Here is a 23,992-nt window from a genome sequence, read left to right as displayed (position 1 = left end):
GTGTTTGTAGCAACTACTGAACTTACAGATGGGTGTGGTCATGTTCCAGTAAAGCTTTCTTTTAAAAAGCAGGTGGCAGGGCAGGCACAGCGGCACAGCTACTTGGGAGGCTGAGGTGGGAGGATCCTTTGAGCTCAGGAGCTCAAGACCAGCCTGGGCAACATAACAAGACCACTGTCTTTAAAAAAAAAAAAAAAAACAAAACAAAAGGCAAGTGGTGTGGACTGTTCAGAGTTGACTCCTGAATTAGGCTGTTTTTATTGTATAGAGCCTAACAATTATAACTGTTTTTACTTGTTAGCTTTAATAATTCTAGGGAGTTTATTAAACACAGCCTGCATGTCATCTTCTAGTATAGATGCTTACTGGGACTTAAATCCTAAATTTATTGGTTCTGTACTGATTCTAAATGGATCGTATGGTTGGTGGATATAGCTTTAGAATATGTAGATTTTCTTGGTGATTTTTTTTTTTTTTTAATAGATGTGGGGTCTTGCTCTGTTGCCCATGTTAGTCTCAAACTCCTGGGGTCAAGCGATCCTCCTGCCTTGGCCTCCCAAAGTGGTGAGATTATTAGGCATGAGCCACCGTGCTCCACCTGTGATGATTCAGTTCTTAGTCTCAGGTCTCAGGTCCAATAAGCAGTATCACTGACAATAGTGAATAAACTAATACTAGTCTCAAGGGTTTTTTTTGTTGTTGTTATTTCGCACATCACACTTGACATATTGTCAAGGTTTTAATGCAGAAAATAGTATATATTCTCATAACATTAAAATACTCAAAGTTTGCTTGCTAATAGAATACAAGTGAAATTTTAAACAAATATTTTTACTGTATGTATCCTTACTGCATTTGTAAGCTTGAGTAGACTGTACTTTTCAAAACTTGTTCAAGAAAGATGTGAGATACTTTAGAAGGTATCTACCTGCATAGGCACACATTCATCAGCTAGTAATTGCTAAACGTCTCCTCCTTCTTCCTCGATTGTAGCCAGTTAAAAATACTTAATAAAAATACAGTTTGAAAGATTGCTTTGTTTGTCTGAAAGATAAATATAGGTTGACAGATTTTGTATTTCTCTTCTTGCCACCCCCTAGGAAGTATTTGAAAAGGAGCAGTCCATCTGTGCTGCAGAGGAACAGCCAGCAGAAGATGGGGTAAAAACTTGGGTTTCTGAAGCTATTTTTCCTGGTGAAAGAAATGTTTTATTTACTTTTCCAATTGACTTATATTGCTCTGGGAGAGTAATTCAGTTTAGCTATTTCCACCTAAAAATTACTACAACCTTCAGTTAAATCTGTTGCTGTAACTTACGAGTGTGACGTGTTATGATTCACAGCAGGGTGAAACTAACAAGAACAGGACAAAAGGAGGATGGCAACAGAAGAGTAAAGGACCCAAGAAAACTGCTAAATCAAAAAAAAAGAAACCTTTAAAAAAAAAACCTACACCTGTGCTATTACCACAGTCAAAGCAACAGAAACAAAAGCAGGCAAATGGAGTCGTTGGGAATGTAAGTTTATTATTATCGTTATTATCATTATTAAGCTAAAATATATAAACACTAAAATGTTCAAATCTTATGTGTACAGCTTTAAAAATTTTACATATTTATGCACCCGTGATACCCCATAAAGCTCCCTTGTGCCCTTCTCAGTCAATGAGCCCTCCATTCATCTCCCCATCCTTCTACCTCCCACTATTCTGTCTGTAATCGCCATAGATTAGTTTTGTCTATTCTTAAAGGTCATATAAGTGTCATATTTTATGTATGGCTCCTTTCATTCAGCATTATGTTCATGATAATCCCTCTGTATTGTTTGTAGCAGTAGTTCATTCTGTGTGTGTGTGTGTGTGTGTGTGTATAGTATTTTATTGTATGAATATACCACATTTATCTGTTTTGTGGTTGTTGGACGTTTGGATTGTTTGTAGTTCTTAACCTAATATGAATAAAGGGTGCTATGCTTATTCTTACACATGGCATTTTGTGGACAGTCATTTTCCACCTAGCAGTGGAATTGCTGGATTATAAAGTAGGTGCATGCTTAACTCATTAAAAGAGTCTGTTTTCCAAAGTTGTACCATTTTATGTTCCTACCTACAACGTGTGAGAGTCTTGTTCTACATACTCACCAATACTTGGTTTTACCAGTCTTTTAGCCATTTGGCAGATCTGTGGTGATATCTCTTTATGTGGTTTTTGTTTGCATTTACCTGATGGCTAATGATGTTGAACACCGTTTCATATGCTTGCTGGCCGTTTGGATAACTTCTTTTTCTATTGAGTTGTTTGTCTTGTTACTGAAATTGTAGGAATTCTGTATATATTCTGGATGAGTCCTTACATTTTTATTCTTATTGGTAGCTTCTAATGTTTGTTATTTTAATGAGGTCAATTTCATTAGTCTCTTTTTTTCATCAGTGAGGTCATCTTTCATCAATGGCTAACGCTTCTGTGTCTTAAAAATTAAGACATCCTGACTGTTCCAAAGTCATGGAGGTATTTTTCTGTTTTCTTCTGGAAACATTATTACCTTAGTTGATAAACCTATCTTGAATTAACTTTTCATTAATGGTGCAAGGTAGGGGATATGAACCACTTGTACCATCACCATTCATTGAAAAGGTCATTCTTTCCTCAGTAAATTGTAATGGCACTTTGTTGTAAAACAGATGATGCTGAGCTCAGCAAGGCTGCTGCGGCCAGACTGCCTCCTCTCTGGGCAGGGCATCTCTGAAATAAAGGCAGCAGTCCCAGTCAGGGAATTATAGATCAAACCCCGCCTCCCTGGGACAGAGCACCTGGGGGAAGGGGCAGTTGTAGGCGCAGCTTCTGCAGACTTAAACATCCCTACCTGGCAGCTCTGAAGATAGCAGCAGATCTACCAGCACAGCATTCGAGCTCTGGTAAGGGACAGACTGCCTCCTCAAGTGGGTCCCTGACCCCCGTGAATCCTGACTGGGAGACATCTTCCACAACAGACACCTCATACAGGAGAGCTCTGGCTGGCATTTGGCGAGTGCCCCTCTGGGACGAAGCTTCCAGAGGAAGGAACAGGCAGCAGTCTTTGCTGGTCTGCAGCCTCTGCTGGTGATACCCAGGCAAACAGGGTCTGGAGCGGACCTCTAGCAAACTCCAGCAGACCTGCAGCAGAGGGGCCTGACTGTTAGAAGGAAAACTAACAAATAGAAAGGAATAGTATCAACACCAACAAAAAGGACATCCACTCAGAGATCCCATCCGAAGGTCACTGACTTCAAAGACCAAAGGTAGATAAATCCACTCAGATGGGGAGAAATCAGCCCAAAAAGGCTGAAAATTCCAAAAACCAGAACACCTCTTCTCCAAAGAATCACAGCTCCTCGCCAGCAAGGGAACAAAACTGGATGGAGAATGAATGTGACGAACTGACAGAAGTAGGTTTCAGAAGATGGGTAATAACAAACTCCTCCAAGCTAAAGGAGCATGTTCTAACCCAATGCAAGGAAGCTAAGAACCTTGAAAAAAAGGTTAGACGAATTGCTAACTAGAATAACCAGTTTAGAGAAGAACATAAATGACCTGATGGAGCTGAAAAACACAGCATGAGAACTTCGTGAAGCATACACAAGTATCAATAGCCATACTGATCAAGCAGAAGAAAGGATATCAGAGATTGAAGATCAACTCGATGAAATAAAGTGAGAAAACAAGATTAGAGAAAAAAGAGTGAAAAGAAATGAACAAAGCCTGCAAGAAGTGTGGGACTATGTGAAAAGACAAAATCTATGTTTGATTTGTATACCTGAAAGTAACGGGGAGACTGGAACCAAGTTGGAAAACACTCTTCAGGACATTATCCAGGAGAACTTCCCCAACCTAACAAGGTCAACATTCAAATTCAGGAAATACAGAGAACACCACAAAGATATTCCTCCAGAAGAGCAATCCTAAGACACATAACCATCAGATTCACCAAGGTTGAAATGAAGGAAAAAATGTTAAAGGGAGCCAGAGAGAAAGATCAGGTTACCCACAAAGGGAAGCCCATCAGACTAACAGCAGAACTCTCGGCAGAAACCCTACAAGCCAGAAGATAGTGGGGCCTGATATTCAACATTCTTAAAGAAAAGCCTTTTCAACCCATAATTTAATATCCAGCCAAACTAAACTTCATAAGCGAAGGAGAAATAAAATCCTTTATAGACAAGGAAATGTGGAGAGATTTTGTCACCACCAGGCCTGCCCTTTGAGAGCTCCTGAAGGAAACACTAAACATGGAAAGGAACAACTGGTACCAGCCACTGCAAAAACATACCAAATTGTAAAGACCATCAATGCTATGAAGAAACTGCATAAACTAAGGGGCAGAATAACGAGCCAGCATCATAATGGCAGGATCAAATTCACACATAACAATATTAACCTTAAATGTAAATGGGATAAATGCCCCAATTAAAAGATACAGACTGGCAAATTGGATAAAGAGTCAAGACCCATCGGTGTACTGTATTCAGGAGACCCATCTCACGTGCAAAGACACATATAGGCTTAAAATAAAGAGATGGAGGAATATTTACCAAGCAAATAGAAAGCAAAAAAAAGCAGGGTTTGTAATCCTAGTCTCTGATAAAACAGACTTTAAACCAACAAAGATCAAAAAAGACAAAGAAAGGCATTACATAATGGTAAAGGGATCAATGCAACAAGAAGAGTTAACTATCCTAAATATATATGCACCCAATACAGGAGTACCCAGATTCATAAAGCAAGTTCTTAGAGATCTACAAAGAGGCTTAGACTCCCACACAATAATAGTGGGAGACTTTAACACCCCACTGTCAATATTAGACAGAAAATTAACAAGGATATCCAGGACTTGAACTCAGCTCTGGACCAAGCGGACCTAATAGACATCTACAGAACTCTCCAGCCCAAATCGACAGAATACACATTCTTCTCAGCACCACATTGCACTTATTCCAAAATTGACAGCATAATTGGAAGTAAAACACTCCTCAGCAAATGCAAAAGAATGGAAATCATGACAGTCTCAGACCACAGTGCGATCAAATTAGAACTCAGGATTAAGAAACTCACTCAGAACTGCACAACTACATGGAAACTGAACAACCTGCTCCTGAATGACTACTGGGTAAATAACGAAATGAAGGCAGAAATAAAGATGTTCTTTGAAACCAATGAGAACAAAGACATAACGTACCAGAATCTCCGGGACACATTTGAAGCAGTGTGTAGAGGGAAATTTATATCACTAAATGCCCAAAAGAGAAAGCAGGAAAGATCTAAAATCGACACCCTAACATCACCAAAGAACTAGAGAAGCAAGAGCAAACAAATTCAAAAGCTAGCAGAAGACAAGAAATAACTAAGAGCAGAACTGAAGGAGATAGAGACACAAAAAACCCTTCAAAAAAATCAGTGAATCCAAGGAGCTAGTTTTTTGAAAAGATCAACAAAATAGACAACTAGCCAGCCTAATAAAGAAGAGAGAAGAATCAAATAGATGCAACAAAAAAAGATAAAGGGGATGTCACCACCGATCCCACAGAAATACAAACTACCATCAGAGAATGCTATAAACACCTCTACATAAATAAACTAGAAAATCTAGAAGAAATGGATAAATTCCTGAACACATACACCCTCCCAGGACTAAACCATTAAGAAGTCGAATCCCTGACTAGATAAATAACAAGCTCTGGAATTGAGGCAGCAATTAATACCCTACCAACCAAAAAAAGTCCAGGACCAGACGGTTTCATGGCCGAATTCTACCAGAGGTACAAAGAGGAGCTGGTACTGTTCCTTCTGAAACTATTCCAAACAACAGAAGAAGAGGGAATCCTCCTTAACTCATTTTGAGGCCAGCATCATCCTGATACCAAAACCTGGCAGAGACACAACAGAAAAAGAAAATTTCAGGCCAATATCCCTGATGAACATTGATGTGAAAATCCTCAATAAAATACTGGCAAACCGAATCCAGCAGCACATCAGAAAGTTTATCCACCATGATCAAGTCGGCTTCATCCCCGGGATGCAAGGCTGGTTCAACATATGCAAATCAATAAATGTAATCCATCACATAAACAGAACAAATGACAAAAACCACATGATTATCTCAATAGATGCAGCAAAGGCCTTCGACAAAATTCAACAGCCCTTCATGCTAAAAACTCTCAATAAAGTAGGCATTGAGGGGATGTACCTCAAAATAAGAGCTGTTTATGACAAACCCACAGCCAATATCATACTGAATGGGCAAAAACTGGAAGCCTTCTCTTTGAAAACCAGCACAAGACAAGGATGCCCTCTCTCACCACTCCTATTCAACATAGTATTGGAAGTTCTGGCCAGGGCAGTCAGGCAAGAGAAAGAAATAAAGAGTATTCAGTTAGGAAAAGAGGAAGTCACATTGTTTTTGTTTGCAGATGACATGATTGTATATTTAGAAAACCCCATCATCTCGGCCCAAAATCTCTTTAAGCTGATAAGCAACTTCAGCTAAGTCTTAGGATACAAAATCAATGTGCAAAAATCACAAGCATTCCTATACACCAATAACATACAAACAGAGAGCCAAATCATGAGTGAATTCCCATTCACAGTTGCCACAAAGAGAATAAAATACCTAGGAATCCAACTTAGAAGGGATGTGAAGGACCTCTTCAAGGAGAACTACAAACCACTGCTCAAGGAAATGAGAGAGGACACAAACAAATGGAAAACATTCCATGCTCATGGATAGGAAGAATCAGTATTGTCAAAATGGCCACACTCCCTAAAGTAATTTATAGATTCAATGCTATCCCGATCAAGCTACCATTGACTTTCTTCACAGAATTGGAGAAAACTACTTTAAATTTCATATGGAGCCAAAAAAGAGCCCACATAGCCAAGACAATCTTAAGCAAAAAGAACAAAGTTGGAGGCATCACGCTACCTGACTTCAAACTGTACTACAAGGCTACAGTAACCAAAACAGCATGGTACTCATACCAAAACAGATATATAGACCAATGGAACAGAACAGAGGCCTCAGAAATAATGCCACACATCTACAACCGTCTGATCTTTGACAAACCTGTTAAAAACAAGCAATGGGAAAAGGATTCCCTATTTAATAAATGGTATTGGGAAAACTGGCTAGCCATATACAGAAAGCAGGAACTGGATCCCTTCCTTATACCTTATGCAAAAATTAACTCAAGGTGGATTAAAGACTTAAGACTTAAAACCATAAAAACTCTAGAAGAAAACCCAGGCAATACTACTTAGGACATAGGCATGGGCAAAGACTTCATGACTAAAACACTAAAAGCAATGGCAACAAAAGCCAAAATAGACAGATAGAATCTGATTGAACTAAAGAGCTTCTGCACAGCAAAACAAAAACAAAAACAAAAAAAACTATCATCAGAGTGAACAGGCAACCCACAGAATGGGAGAAAGTTTTTACAATCTATCCATCTGACACAGGGCTGATAGCCAGAATCTCCAAAGAACGTAAACAGATTTACAAGAAAAAAACAAACAATTCCATCAAAAAGTGGGCAAAGGATATGAACAGACACTTCTCAAAAGAAGACGTTTATGCAGCCAACAAACATATGAAGAAAAGCTCATCATCACTGGTCATTAGAGAAATGCAAATCAAAACCACAATGAGATACCATCTCACGCCAGTTAGAATGGCAATCATTAAAAAGTCAGGAAACAACAGATGCTGGAGAGGATGTGAAGAAATAGAAACACTTTTACACTGTTGGTGGGACTGTAAACTAGTTCAACCATTGTGGAAGACAGTGTGGCGATTCCTCAAGGATCTAGAACTAGGAATACTTGACCCAGCAATCCCATTACTGGGTATATACCCAAAGGATTATAAATCATTCTACTATAAAGACACATACACACGTATATTTATTGCGGCACTGTTCACAATAGCAAAGACTTGGAATCAACCCAAGTACCCATCAATGATAGACTGGATAAAGAAAATGTGGCACATATACACCATGGAATACTATGCAGCCATAAAAAAGGATGAGTTCATGTCCTTTGCAGGGACATGGATGACGTTGGAAACCGTCATTCTCAGCAAACTAACAGAAGAACAGAAATCCAAACACTGCCATGTTCTTACTCATAAGTGGGAGTTGAACAATGAGAACACATGGACACAGGGAGGGGAACATCACACACTGGGGCCTGTCAGGTGGTGGTGGGCTAGGGGAGGGATTGCATTAGTAGAAGTACCTAATGTAGATGGTGGGTTGATGGATGCAGCAAACCACCATGGCATGTGTATACCTATGTAACAAACCTGCATGTTCTGCACATGTACCCCAGAACTTTAAGTATAATTAAAAAAAAAAAAGATGATACCGTAGGTCTGTTTATGGACTCTCTAGTTCATTCTATTGATTATTTGTCTATTCTTATCCAGTGCCATACAGTTTTAATTGTTGTAGCTTTATGTTAAGTCTTAAAATATGGTAGTGTAAGTGCTCCAACTCTTTATTTTACTAATCAGAATTTTCTTAACTGTTTTAGTTCCTTTACATTTCACACCAATTTTTAGAATAAGCTTAACAATTTCCCCCCCAAAAAGCTGCTGAAATTTACATTGGTATTGCATCGAATCCATGGTTCATTATGGGGAGAATTGACGTGTTAACAATACTGAGTCTTGTTATTCATGATTGTGGTTTATCTTCATTAATTTGGATCTTCCCTAATTTTTCTCAGCAGTGTTTTGTAATTTCCAGTGGCAGAGGTATGGCACATCTTTCGTTAGATTTACTCCTATGTATTTGATCCTTTCTGGTATTACTGTAAATGTCATTAAAATTTTTATTCAGTGTTTGTTGCTGGTGTGTAGAAATAGTTGCTTCTAAATATTGACCTTGTATCAAAGAGTCTTATTGGCAATAATTCTAACCATTTGTAGACATTTTAATAAAGATTTTCTACATATACAATGTTGCCATCTGTGAATAAAGACAGTTTTACTTTTTTGTTTTTAATCTTTATGCCCGTTCTGTCTTTCTTCCTTTCTGCCTCACTGTGCTGGCTAGAACTTTCAGTGTAATATTGATTCAGAATGATGATAGTAGGAACCTTGTCTTATTTTTGGTCTTAGGAAGAAAGCAAACATTATTTTACCACTAAATGTGATGTTAGGTGTTAAGTTTTTTGTAGCTATTCTTTGTCAGGTTAAGGAAATGTTTCCTTTTATTTCCAGTTTGCTGAGAATTTTTATCACTAGCAGATAGTGAATTTCATTAAAGGTTTTTTTTTTTCCACTTTTTTCCTTTCTGTTGAATTAGATTGATGGATTTAAAAAATTTGAAACCATCCTTGCATTCCTGGAACAAACATCATTTGGTCATAACTTAGTATCCTTTTTTATATTTATCTGGATTTTACGGTATTTTCTTTGGATTCTCACATCTATTTTTAAGAGCAAACATTGGTTTGTCATTCTCCTTTTTTGTAATATCCTTGTCAGGTTTTGTATCAGATTTATGCTGGCATTATTAATCAAGCTAGGAAGTATTCCCTTTTTTGCTCAGAAGAGTTTGTGTAAGCTTTGATTTGTTTTTTTAGTCTCTGGAAGAATTCTCCAGGGAAACCATCTGGGCCTGGAGTTTTTAAAGGGAGTTATTTATGGAGTTTATTTCTTTAATATCTATTCTGCATTTTTCTTACTGATTTTAGTAAATTGTGTTTTTCAAGGAATTTGTCTCCTCTTAATTATTAAATTTGTTGGCATAACATTTTTCATAATTTTCTTTTAATGTCTGTTGGATATAGTTACACCTCTTTTGCTCCTAATATTGGTAATTTTTATTCTTTTTTTTCCTGATCATCCTGGCCTAGGGGTTTAATCAATTTTATTAACCTTTTCAAAGAACCAACTTTTAGTTTTAAGTTTCTTTTTCTGTATCTCTCTCTGTTTTTTTTTTTTTTTTTGAGACAGAGTCATGCTCTGTTACCCAGGCAGTGGCTCACTGCAACCTCTGCCTACCAAATTCAAGCGATTCTCCTGCCTCAGCCTCCCGAGTAGCTGAGATTACAGGCATGTGCCACCATGTCTAGCTATTTTGTTTGTTTGTTTGTTTTTTGTATTTTTAGTAGAGACGGGGTTTCACCATGTTGGTCAGGCTGGTCTCAAACTCCTGACCTTAAATTATGCACCTGCCTCAGCCTCCCAAAGTGCTGGGATTATAGGCATGAGCCACCGCATCCCACCTATTTCTGCTTTCTTTGCATTTAATTTGCTGTTCTTGATTCTTAAAGTGAGCTAGTATTTTGCTGGAGATATTGCCTTTCCTTACTGCATCATACCCTGTTAAAGAAAGTGATTCTATACTTCCAAAGGAGTACTTTTCTTTCTTTTTTTTTTTTTTTGAGATAGGGTCTTGCTCTGTCACCCAGACTGAAGTGCTGTGGCATGGTCATGGCTTACTGCAGCCTTAAACTCCTGGGCTCAAGTGATTCTCCCACCTCAACCTCCCAACTATCTGGGACTACAGACGTGTACCACCATGCCTATATTTTTTTAAGGGATCAGGTCTTGCTGTGTTGCCCAGCCTGGTTTGAACTCCTGGCCTCAAGCAGTCTTCCTGCCTCTGCCTTCCAAAGTGCTAGGATTACATGCATGAGTCACTTGTGGCTGGCCCCAAAATTATGCTTTTCTATAAACTACCTGTTTCCTTAAATAAAATATGAGTGATGTTTTTGAAAGCAGAACCATCTTAGCCTTTGTGTTATTGGGCTTTGCAAATAGAAATACTTTTATTTGACAAATTATGAAGAATGAATAAAATAGCTGACAACAGACAGACTAGCCAGATATTTAATATAACTCTTTAGTCTGACTCCCACATCTTTATAAGTAGGAATGTTTATAATTTTTAAAAATTGTATGTGAATAGTGAAATTGTCATCGAGTTAGTTTAGTTATGTTGACAATAAGTTAACTTCAGGGATTCAGATTGATATGTGCTCATTGAGATATGCAGAATCTTTGTGTTTGCCTTTTCCTTTTAGGAAGCTGCAGTAAAGGAAGATGAAGAAGAAGTTTCAGATAAGGGCAGTGATTCTGAAGAAGAAGAAACCAATAGAGATTCCCAAAGTGAGAAAGATGATGGTAGTGACAGAGACTCTGATAGAGAGCAAGATGAAAAACAAAACAAAGATGATGAAGCAGTAAGCCTTATAGGTTTAAATAATTGAAATTGTACCTCTGATGATAGCTTTGGGTTTTGTTGTTGTTCATTTGTTTGCTTGCTCACTTGCTTGCTTTAAATAATATCTGTATATTATAATTTTATTACTTTGAAGGACGTTTTTAAGGAATGGCAGTCAAGGTTATACAGAAAAATGATTTCTAACAAGGATTGGAAATCCTTATTTTCTTAAATATTAAATTATTAGGGAGAGTAGGACCTGGGTTTGAGGTTAGGTCAGTTGGTCTCATAAGAGGATTTTCATTGTTGGGGATATCTCTGGGAATATGAGTAAGGAAAGGTGTTTGTGAAATGCACAGTGCTTACTTGGAAGGCTGTGTCACAAGCTCCAGTTCATGTTTACTGTAGAGAAACGATACTGTGGACCCTGATGTCAAGAGGTTGGTTAAGGGAAAAGCTAACATTTATAGAATACCACCTTGTTTCATGGGTGTATGTAAGATATATTAAGGACAGGGGAAGTCTTTACAGAATTTATTAATATGGTGTAAAAGTATACAGTATAGAAGAAAAATCTCATGGCATTAAGTTGCACATGATTTATGGGAGAATTATAGAGAAGAATGTGGTCCTTAGAGGCTCACTGCAAATAAACTGCTCAGCCATTTCCTTTAGGTTTGTTAGCGTTGTTCTTTTTGAGTGGCCATTGATCTAAAAGTAACACTGTAGTTTGGGAGATAAAAAGGGATTGCCTGAATAGCCTCAGAGGCAAAAGGAGAGGCCAAAAAAAGAGGAAGAGGTAAAGGGCAAAGGATAAAAGTATAAGGGGGTAATAACACACTTGTCCTTGGGAATGGTAGAAAACAAAGATAACTTTTTAGCATTTGCAGGGCCTTGGCTGTTTTTGTACTAGGAGAATTAAATTGATTGCCAGGAAACTAAAATCTGTCGAATACATTATATCCCTGGCGTGACTTTGAGAAAGAATTGACATATTCCTAAGTATATTAGGGTTAGTAGCAGTGACTCTTAGGGTTTTGACAGACTAATTTCTTCATATGACCAAAAATACATTCATTAAATCAACAAATCATTATTTATTATGTGTCACATCCCAAGGCTAAGATTAAAGATAATACAAAGCCAAATGTGAAACAGCTTCAGCTCTTGAATGATATGTAGGCTAGTGGGGCAGGCAGATTTGTAAATAAATATTATAGTACATATGAAATTGTACACATCTTATGCAAAGTACGTAAGGAGGGAGCGATCAGTTCAGTCCTGAGGTAGAAGGAAATTTATGGGAGGCTTCACTCAGGAGTTCATACTTTGGGCTTTAGTTGTTCCTAAATAATAATGAGTAGGCAGAAAAAGGGAGAAATCAAAGTCCAAACAGGGTTTAGGAGGAATGAGATAGTTTGGTAAATTCAGAGAAGTGTAGGTAGTTTGGAATGACTAGAATAAAAAGCACAAGGAGGGAGGCAGTGACAGGAGACCAGAGAGAGCAGGCTAGGGTCAGATAATGAACGGCTGTGTAGTTGATACTACAGTGGTTAGATTTAATATATTTAAAAAGGCATTGTAAGGATGAGCAGGGAGATGATCAGATTTGTGAGACTGAACTTGTTCTAATCCTAAGTAATTAGTGTTGTCAGGAATAATACCTGGAAATCCTCAAAGTGATAAAACACATACTAGATTTTAAATATTTTAATTTTTTTATTTACTAGGAGTGGCAAGAATTACAACAAAGCATACAACGAAAAGAGAGAGCTCTGCTGGAAACCAAATCAAAAATAACACATCCTGTGTATAGCCTTTACTTTCCTGAGGTGAGTTATATACAGGCTACTGTGTTCCTTATTCCATTCACTTTCTCCTCAGGGATTTGTCAGTTGACTTTTAGCCCTCTGTCATGTATATTAGTTCTTATGTGCTAAATGTGGTCTATCCTGAGAGGCCGTATTTTTATTTTTATTTTTTTATTTTATTTATTTTTTTTTGAGACGGAGTCTCTCTTTGTCGCCCAGGCTGGAGTGCAGTGGCGCAATCTCGGCTCACTGCAAGCTCTGCCTCCCGGGTTCACGCCATTCTCCTGCCTCAGCCTCTCCGAGTAGCTGGGACTATAGGCGCCCGCCACCACGCCCGGCTAATTTTTTGTATTTTTAATAGAGATGGGGTTTCACCGTGGTCTCGATCTCCTGACCTCGTGATCCGCCCGCCTCGGCCTCCCAAAGTGCTGGGATTACAAGCGTGAGCCACCGTGCCCAGCCCAGAGAGGCCATATTTTTAAAGGGAATATTACAATAGGTATTATACTTAGTGAACGTGTTGCTTATAAAAGAGATGGTTAGCTTCTTAAGTATTTCTGTGGTTTTGTTTGCTTCTGTCTTTTCTGTGCCCTGATTACTGAGTGTTTTGTGTAATGGTGATTTCTCATTAGCAGATTAGGCAGTCTTCATCAGACAAATGCATATTTTGCCTTTGAATACTTAACTATTATGAATCTCTCACCTCTGCCAAGTTTTAAATCGGATGAAAAAATTCTTAAATTTTCTCTCTGAGGATCCTGCTGGCGACATGGAACCATTAGAATTGCCCTGACCCTGGTCATTGTTGTCCCAGTCCATGGAAATGTGTGAGCCCATGGCTGTGGGACCAACTGTGTTCTTGGCTCTAATAAATAAAGTTCCATAAGAGCTTGATCATAACTGAGCCCCGGGCTCAGGACAGGTCATTACAGTGCTATTTGTTGCCTTGTCCTTGTTTACTTTGTAATTGCAGCCTGCTCAACTTTCAGTCTCCTTGATAGCCTGTGTTGTTCATCTTTCAAATTACCTTGGGATTCCCCTGACATTTTGCATTAGAGTATGATTCTGTCTGGAGCAGAGGTCAAGAACTGGTTCCCCCAGTTCGGGAAACTGTTCCACAGACTGCCTCACAGCTTTGCCACAGAACCTTCTGCTCACCGCTTGTGTTTGGCAGGTGATTTCATGTATAAATCTGCTTTCTGCTCGAGGATGTCAATCTAGAGTTTCTGGGGACTGCTTAAGGCAAATTCGTAAATAATTTGGCTCTCTTAGTAATAAGTGAGTGGCTCAGTACAGACTGTTGTTTTGACTTGGAGAGAAGTCTACCCAGGATTCCATCTTAATGCACACGCTGATCTTCTGGCATGTCCTGAGCTTTAGTCCATCTGTTAGGGGCATTTTGCCCATTGCAGAGGTAGCCTGCCAACACCAGGCATCCTGAAATGAAGCAAGTAAATTCCATTCATTGATTGGTATAAAAAGTGCCATGGGGTGCTCAAAGCTGCCTAGTGTGTACCCATATAACAGACAGTTTCATTTTAGACCGTGCTTAGTTAGTAAGAGAAACATTCATTCACTCCTTCCGAACATTTTATTAGTGGCCAAGTGCTGTGGCTCATGCCTGTGGTCCTAGGCTACTTGGGAAGCTGAGGTTGGAGGATCACTTGAGCCCAGGAGATTGAGGCTGCATTGAGCTATGACTGTGCCACTGAACTCCAACTTGGATGACAGAGTGAGACCCTGTCTCAAAAAAAATAAAGATAAAAATCATTTTATCAGCAAAATGCCTTTTCAAATTTAATCTGCATCTGCATGGTAAACATTTCAGATCATTATTTATCAGATAAAATTTATTTAGGGCCAAGTGCAGTGGCTCATGCCTGTAATCCCAGCACTTTGTGGGGACAAGGCGGGTGGATCACCTGAGGTCAGGAGTTTGAGACCAGCCTGGCCAACATGGCAAAACCCCATCTCTACTAAAAATACAAAATTGGCCGGGCGTGATGTCACATGCCTGTAATCCCACCACTCAGGAGGCTGAGGCAGGAGAATTGCTTGAACCCGGGAGGCGGAGGTTGTGGTGAGCCAAGATTGTGCCATTGCACTCCAGCCTGGGCAACAAGAGTGAAACTCTGTCTCAAAAATAAAAAAATTAGCTGGGCGTGGTGGCGGGTGCCTATAGTCCCAGCTACTTGGGAGGCTGAGGCAGGAGAATTGCTTGAACCTGGGAGGCAGAGGTTGCAGTGAGCCAAGATTGTGCCATTGCATTCCAGCCTTGGTGACAGAGCGAGTCTGTCTCAAACAAAACAAAACAAATGAACAAACAAAATTTATTTAGGATCTTTCTAACCTCTCTACCTGTCTACATTTCCATGTTTCTTACTTAAGTAACCTAATTACCAAACTACCCACTTAGTAATATTTGACTTACATGTTAGTGAAATGCATCTATTGTATTTAATGCGTTAAGAATGGTTAGGAATCTCACAAAAGAAAAACAATTTTGTCTAAAATGCAGATAACTCATAGAATATGTTTCACTTTTAACATGTGCATCACTAGGCACAGGTGTAGTGCCATTGATTGATATTCACTGGCTTCTTAATAAATATTCTTTTTTTTTTTTTTTTTTTTTTGAGCTGGAATTTTGCTCTTGTTGCCCGGGCTGGAGTGCAGTGGCGCAATCTTGGCTCACTGCAACCTCCACCTCCTGGGTGCAAGTGATTCTCCCACCTCAGCCTCTCGAGTAGCTGGGATTGCAGGCATGTGCCACCACGCCCAGCTGATTTTGTATTTTTAGTAGAGACGGGGTTTCTCCATGTTGGTCAGGCTGGTCTTAAACTCCCGACCTCAGGTGATCCACCCGCCTTGGCCTCCCAAAGTGCTGGGATTACAGGTGTGAGCCACCATAGCTGGCCCTTAATAAATATTCTTGAGTGAATCTCATTGTAATTAAATAGGCTGAGAGGTTGGAGGGAAAGGCATTCTCTAAGTGGGGAGGTAAAGAAGTGCATAATCTTTAACATAATCCTGTGCTGCTTACATTCCCTACTTGTTGTAATGATGTTTCTGACAAATGTCAAAATGACTTAAAAAGGTGTTATTGTACCTCATGTCACTAATAATCATAACTGCCACTTATTATACTGCATGTGCTAGGCTTTATAACGTATATTTTTTATTTGTATTCTCTCAGATCATCTTTACAACATGGCCAGAAGTAGGCACTGATTGTTGAGAAGAAAATGAGATTTTAGGGAGGTGAAATAACCCAGGTTTCTGTGTCTTTAAAACAGATATTGTCAAACTGCAGTCTACGGGCCAGATCTGGCTCCCTTCCTGTTTTTGTAAATGAGGCTTTATTGTAAATAAAGTTTTATTAGAACATAACCACACTCATTTTTTTCATGCTGCAAGGGCAGATTTGAGTAGCCATGACAGAAGTGTTAATATTCCACTTTGAGGCTGTTATGTATTTACACACATATGTTATGTATACAAATAGGCCTGCAGTGGTAGTCCTAACCCTTGGTTTAAGCAGAATTTAATTTTCTTGTTAAGTGCTGCTCATGTCACCATGTACTTGTCATTTATTTATTAGACTTATTAATGTTGCAGTGCTTTATCTCCGAAGGTATTTAAACAGAAGAGTTTTTAGTTGTGCTTAGTATAGTAGTGTTTGAAAGATAAACCAAATTTTAATCTATTTTTATAGTTAAAATAGAAAGTGCAGCAATTTTAGTTTAAAAACATAAATGTGGGCCAGGCATGGTGGCTCATGCCTGTAATCCTAGCACTGTGGGAGGATTTCTTGAGCCCAGGAGTTCAAGACCAGCCAGGGCAACATAATCCTGTTTCGACAAAAATACAAAAATTAGCCAGACGTTGTGGTGCATGCCTGTAGTCTCAGCTACTTGGGAAGCTGAGGTGGGAGGATCACTTGAGCCCCAGAGGCAGAGGTTGCAGGGAGGTGAGCTGAGATGGTGCCACTGCACTCCAGCCTGGGTGACAGAGTGAGACCCTGTCTCAACAAAAAACAAAACCAAAAAAACCCACGTTTTCTCAAAGAAACTGTTTCAGTAAGATGATTTTTTAACCATTTCGGACAGTTGAGAGTTTAGAATAGTCTAGTACTATTTTGGTTAAATAAATATTTAGAACATCCTAGAGTTTATTTTGTTTTAAGCCGTAAAACATTTTTCTTTAAACCATTTTAGAAAGATACTTCCCTACCCAACTCTTAAACAGGTGTTACTAAGCAGGTGACTAAATAGTGAACTGAGGTGTGCTGTAATAGAGCAGTTGTTGCTGAATGCACGGAGGTTTGGTGCTTTCAGACTTCTTGGCCTTCTAAAATATATATATATATACATATATATATACACACACATATATGTATATGTATATATGTGTATATATATATATACGTATGTATATGTATATATATGTATATGTATATATGTGTGTATATATATATACGTATATATATGTTCCTTCCAGTCCTACTTTGTGGCTTTTGCTTATTACTAGGTAAGATTACTAAGATTATTTGCTACATGCTATTGTAATAGTTGTATATATTTAGAATAATGCTTGTTACTTAAGGTTAGTCAGGGTTTTTAATATGAAGGCCAATCAATAGGTTTTAAGGAGCTATTGAAATCCCCAAAATTGCATACAAAATAGGCAGTGGATCTACAAATGTTAAGAACAGCTTATTCTTTCAGTAAATATTCATTTGAACACCTATTTTGTACCAAGCAGTTTGTCAGTGCAGAGGATCTCTAAGATAAGAGAGGCCAAAATTATGTTCTTTTTAGTTCTTTCTGATTATTTATACTCCTCTTTTTTTTTTTTTCTTTCCAGGAAAAACAAGAATGGTGGTGGCTTTACATTGCAGATAGGAAGGAACAGACATTAATATCCATGCCGTATCATGTGTGTACACTGAAAGATACAGAGGAGGTAACTATCAAGCAACATGATTTCAGTATTTAACAAGGCACAGCTGTCACCATCATGCTGCTTCATATATCTTTTTTTAAAAAGCAGTTTATCGTATTTAGCATATTGTATTCTATTCGTTGCCTGCATTTTGTAACTGTTCTCTATTTTGGGGGTGAGCTCATTGGAAATTTATAAATAATTGTTAAAGGTAGGCAACTTAGTCAATTTTTTAAAAACTTGTTCTCAGCTTGTTTTGGGAGTTTTCACTGTTAGTGTCTAAGAACATATGCCTTTCCTCCTCCTCTCAGAATTTAGTGATATGATTTTTGTTCTTATTGGATTAGTGTTGAGTATTAGATCTTTTGTCTTGAAAAATCTAAGAACTGATGATGTGGATTTCTTGAGTGGAATTTTTGATTGCGTGGTATTCACCGTTAATGACATCAGTAAAGCAGCATTGTGATGAACATATTTACCCTTGGGAACTGCATTTTTGTTGTTTTTCATGTTTTTTCTGTGTTATTTTTTTCTAGGAAGAAGGTTCTGTCTGCCTGTACTTGGTGGACAAAAGCTTTTCAAGATAGCCCTATGATGTTGATTTTTAGTACATATTTTTTAACCCTTTATAATCAAGTGGTAAATGCATGAAACAGGTTGATAATAAATTTATAGAGGTCGAATTGATGAGCTGGAGGCTCTGTATATTTGTAATTTTGGTCTCTCTATAGAAAGAATGAATGTCTAAATATGCCTAATACCTCTTAGCATGTCATACATTTTGAATATCATTGCTAGCTGGAAAGGTGAAAAATAGCATCTTAGATCTCTGTGTTATTTTTTCCTCTGATCTTTTTTTTGAGACAGAGTCTGGCTGTGTCACCCAGGCTGGAGTGCAGTGGCACAATCTCGGCTCACTGCAACCTCCACCTCCCGGGCTCTTCCACCTCAGGCTCCCAAATAGCTGGGACTACATATGTGCACTACCACGCCCGGCTAATTTTTATATTTTTTGTAGAGACAGGGTTTACCCATGTTGCCCAGGCTGGTCTCAAACTCCTGAGCTCAAGAGATCCGCCTGCTTTGGCCTCCCACAGTGCTGGGATTACAGGCATGAGCCACTGTGCCTGGCCTCTCTGATCTTTTAAGTTTTAAAAGCTATTGAAAAGTTACAAGCACGGTATCATGAAACCTCCCTAGATCCCCACCTATATTCACCAGTTGTTGACATTTAGCTGTTACTTGTTTTATCTTTCTTTCACTGTATATGTACATACAAAACATGCACGTGTGTGTATTTTCCCCTGAACCATTTGAGGTACTTGTAGACATCATGACATGACACCCCTGATTACTTGACATGTATCCCTTAAGAACCAGGGCCTTGGGCTGGGTGCGGTGGCTCACACCTGTAATTCCAGCACTTTGGGAGGCCAAGGCGGGCAGATCACTTGAGCCCAGGAATTCAGCAGCAGGCTGGGCAACGTGGTGAGACCCTGTCTCTTAAAACAAAAACAAAAACAAAATCCAGGACCTTCTCCATAGGCCTACTACAATGATTATACTCAGGAAATTTAACATTGATGTGGCATAATTATCTAATACGCAGTCTGTATTCAGATTTCCTCAACGATTCCACTAATGTCTGTTACAGTTCTTGGTTTTATTGTTAAACTCAGGATCTAATAAAGGATCACACATTGTAGCTGGGTGTGGTGACTTGTGCCTGTAGTCCCAGCCTAACTCAGGAGGCTGAGGCAGAAGGATCACTTGAACCCATGAGGTTGAAGCTGCAATGAACCATGATCATGCCCCTGTACTTCAGCCTGGGCAACAGAGTGACATGTCTCGAAAGAAAGAATAAAAAGAGATTTTTACATTGTATTTGCTTGTCATGCCTCTTTAGTGTTGAATACTTTCTTGTCCTTGTTCTTTTTTTTTTTTTTTTTTGAGACGGAGTCTCACTGTGTTGCCCAGGCTGGAGTGCAGTGGTGCGATCTCGGCTCACTGCAAGCTCCGCCTCCTGGGTTCACGCCATTCTCCTGTCTCAGCCTCCTGAGTAGCTGGGATTACAGATGCCCACCACTGCACCCGGCTAATTTTTTATATTTTTTTTAGTAGAGACGGGGTTTCACCGTGTTAGCCATGATGGTCTCAATCTCCTGACCTTGTGATCTGCCCGCCTTGGCCTCCCAAAGTGCTAGGATTACAGGCGTGAGCCACCGCGCCCGGCCTCCTTGTTCTTTTTTAATCTTTGCATGCCGCTGACATTTTTCAAGAATCCAGACAAGGTGTTTTGTAGAATATCATTTAATACGAATTTGTCTCATTGGTTACTCATTATTCATCTTTGTGTTTTTGGCAAGCAGACTATGTTGGTGATGTAGTTCTTAGGTCAGAAGTACAGTATATGACTTTGCCCTATGTTGGTGATATTAATTAAGGTTGCTCATTTAGTTATGGTTTTTCTCTATTGTAAAGGTATTTTTCTCCCCCTCTAATCTGTGGGGTGATACTTAGGCCCTCTGTGAATGTCCTATTCTCCAACAGTGTTTTACCCAATCATTTTAAGCATATATTGATGATTCTTATCTGAATCAATTTTTGCTCTGCTTATTCTATTCAGTGTAGTTTTTATTTCTCTGAAGAGTGAAACTTAACCTTCAGTGTGTTTGAGTCGTCTTTTTAATGTGTCTGTTTGTGACCATTGTTCACTTTTGTTGAATCTTAAAAAATTGGTTTGGGATTTTTTTTAATGTTAAGAAATCAGCCCTTTGTGATATGTGTTGCAAATATTTCTCCCCAGTTTGTTTTACTATTCTGGTTGTTTCTACCAGACAGAAATATAAATACCTATTTGTTTATCCATTTTCTTACTTATTTTTTGTAGTATGATTTAAAGAGTTTTTTTTAACAGTTTCTAGGTTTGTGTTATAGTTAGGCCAAGCTGAGATTAATTTAAGAAAAAAAGATTCCTTCATGATTTTTTCTAGTTTTTTTTTAAAACTGGCATATTTTAATATTTAATCTTGACTGTAAAATCTGGATTTTGGAGATTGGAGCAGATCACCGGAGCAGATCACCAGAGCATACAAATGTCATTTTTAAAAAATTGTTCTTCTTTTGTCCAAGTGGAATAGAAACTTTTAAGAGTTTGTTACTATTTATATTTGAAGTTTATGATTTGATGATAAATGAAATATCTTCTTCACCTTTGGCATTGGGCATTTATTCTAGAAATAAGAAAATTTGGCAAGAAGTATCTCCTATCTAGTGAAGTCTGTTGTTTTATTCCAACATTTCATTTACTTATGCTTTTATACCTACTTAATTTCTTCAAGGTGATAGCATAGAATTTGGTTGCTTTAAGTACTGCTTTCTTGAATTGTGGAGATACAAATTAACCTCATCAGTGCTGCATAATTTGATTTCCTCTTTTGGAGGTATTTGTAATATGTAACATACATTTCGCTTTTTTAAAATTATTGTTTATAAGGACTTCATTAACATTTGTTTGGACTTTCTGTATCATCTGCGGAAAAAACCTGGCTGTTAAATACTGTGGTCTAGGAATTTTAGGGAGTGAGCTGTTTCCTCCCCATAATACAGATTTTTAAGTGCTGATTTTATCTTCTAGGTAGAGCTGAAGTTTCCTGCACCAGGCAAGCCTGGAAATTATCAGTATACTGTGTTTCTGAGATCAGACTCCTATATGGGTTTGGATCAGATTAAACCATTGAAGGTAAGAATAGTGACTCTTCAATAAATAAGAGTGTGCTGTATAAATGTTTAGTATACTAGGAAAACATTTCTAGTTTTGAAATGTAGAGTTATGGAAGGAAAAAGAAGTCATCTCATGCTTTAGATGTGATATACTTGATGGACTACTCTTTCAATAATAAACTTAAGGTTTTAGGTTTTAAGGGGTATAACAATTTAGAACATTGAATATAAATTACTTTGGGGATGCATTTTAATGTGCTGTAACTTTATAAGGCCTCAGCAAATGGGTTCTTTTTTCTTTAGAAAGGCACTTTTTTTTTTTTAAACCACAGATTCTATTTGGAGCATTTATTAATTTCTGAAACTAATTTATTTTTGTCATCTTAGAGCATACACTTCTGTAAGTATCATTTGTAGCACACTCTCATCTTTGTTTACCAATTCGCTTGAGCTTTTTATAAAAGGTGTCCTATTATATTAGAGAGATGGTGCTAAAAGTATTATTGCACTATAAAGGGTAAAAGTAGCCAGTAATGGCGAACCTCTTTTTTTTTCCATGAGGGTTCCATATTTCTTTTATTAACTGTAGAATTTTACGTCATAGGTCTAGAGACTGCAAAATATCTCGGGTTTTACTTCCTTAAAGCAGAATGCTTCTGTTAAGATATGACTCAGTGTTCTTGCTCAAGAATCACAATTATTTTATGCCACAGAAATACATTCATAAATAGTATAACATATAGAATCAAAATATCAAACCGTATTAGAAAGTTAACTACATTTACATATTGTTAAATTTACCTGTTTTATTTCTGGGATGAAGTGTCTATCCTAAATGAATGAGTTGAATTTAGAATTGTATCCATAAAAAACTATTTCTTTATAATTGTTGTGGTCAAAGAAAACCTTTTGTTTACCAAGATTTCTTCCATTATTTCTCCCCAAATTTCTGATGTCTACATTTAATTCTTCTTTCTAGTTGGAAGTTCATGAGGCTAAGCCTGTGCCAGAAAATCACCCACAGTGGGATACAGCAATAGAGGGGGATGAAGACCAGGAGGACAGTGAGGGCTTTGAAGATAGCTTTGAGGAAGAAGAGGAGGAAGAGGAAGATGATGACTAAGCAGTACTCTGAATGGACCACAGTGTTTGCACATATTTGCAATTTTTTGCTGTTTTGGAAGTGTATCATAAACCAGAAACAGTACAGAACTGATGTTGAGGGACGTGTAGTTTTTTTACTCTAGAAGTGGGTGCATAATATAACTAGGCAGTGGCGGTGCCTTGGTACAACCTGAAAAATGTTAAGGCTTATTGAAACCTTTCAAGTAGGGGATGGTGCATTTATTTCATCTGCAAATGATAATAAATCCTTTGTTATTATAACTGTCCGGAAGTGTGGGCTGTGTATTATCTGATCAGTCTATGGTCCCAGTAAAAGTAAAGATGCAGGAAACACAGTCTCTAAATGAGCGACTTTTCTTTGTTCGGCTTTAGTTCTAGCAAACACCACAAATAATGTTTTAAGTAACATCGCTCAAGTTTATAATCTCTTGATAAGCTCTGTTATTGACATTTTGCAGTGATACAAGACTGTAACAACTCCACTCACAGATTTAAACTTTTATTTTTACTTATCTTGGTCATAAGTTGGCATTCTCTCACATTCCACATGATATAGAGGGCTGCGTTTTGGAATTTTCCTTTTCTTAATTGCCCAGAGTTATCAGACAGATTATAAAAATGGCTTTTAATGGCTTAAACCATTTCTAAACCTCTATCTTAGCAGATCAATGCAGGATCTAATTCTTTTGATAAGCTGTAGCTCTAAAAGTGATAGTGGGACCGTATGTTTTCTGATACTGGTGGCTTATGTTATTAAACCTTTTTTAAAAAAGGTTCACTCTAAAAGCTGAACTACATCCTTAGTTTTCAGTCTACCTGACTATCAGGAGCTTTTTAAGGAAAGTAAGTATAACATGGAAAGGAAGCTTTTTTTGTATTCATTTTGGACTCCTGTCAATAAAAATAGAAGTTTGTTGACTCGTTTTATGTTTCAATGGTGTGTGTCTTTTTACTATCAGGACATAAATAGGGCAATCCACTTCTTTATTTTTCAACTAAAAATTGAATAGTATTGTACATTACTGCTAAAGTGACTGCTATTTCTGTATATTATAGAAAAACCCAGGAGTGAGAGGGATTTCCCCTCATAGTACAACCAGAAGGATAGTGCTTGTAAAGAGTAGAGATGTGTACATGATGAATCATTGAGGGAGGGTGGATATTTTTATTCCTAGATATGG

At 38.0% G+C, this 23,992-nt stretch overlaps 1 protein-coding gene across 1 annotated transcript in view; it reads left to right on the top strand.

The window, feature by feature from the left end:
- The window catches only part of SEC63 (SEC63 homolog, protein translocation regulator), an 84,737-nt gene extending 61,003 nt beyond the window's left edge, over window positions 1-23,734 (top strand). Inside the window, exons 15-21 of the mRNA XM_055260542.2 lie at window positions 1,101-1,160; window positions 1,343-1,516; window positions 11,069-11,227; window positions 12,939-13,040; window positions 17,886-17,984; window positions 21,601-21,705; window positions 22,666-23,734. Coding sequence (XP_055116517.1) covers window positions 1,101-1,160; window positions 1,343-1,516; window positions 11,069-11,227; window positions 12,939-13,040; window positions 17,886-17,984; window positions 21,601-21,705; window positions 22,666-22,809 — 843 coding nt within the window. The 3' untranslated portion in view covers window positions 22,810-23,734. The remainder of the gene's footprint in view (window positions 1-1,100; window positions 1,161-1,342; window positions 1,517-11,068; window positions 11,228-12,938; window positions 13,041-17,885; window positions 17,985-21,600; window positions 21,706-22,665) is intronic.
- Window positions 23,735-23,992: the final 258 nt, after the last annotated feature.

This window comes from Symphalangus syndactylus, chromosome 2 (assembly GCF_028878055.3).
Source record: "Symphalangus syndactylus isolate Jambi chromosome 2, NHGRI_mSymSyn1-v2.1_pri, whole genome shotgun sequence".
Taxonomy (NCBI): domain Eukaryota; kingdom Metazoa; phylum Chordata; class Mammalia; order Primates; family Hylobatidae; genus Symphalangus; species Symphalangus syndactylus.
The sequence above is the reverse complement of the archived record's forward strand: the minus strand, read 5'-3'. Positions and strand labels throughout refer to the sequence as shown.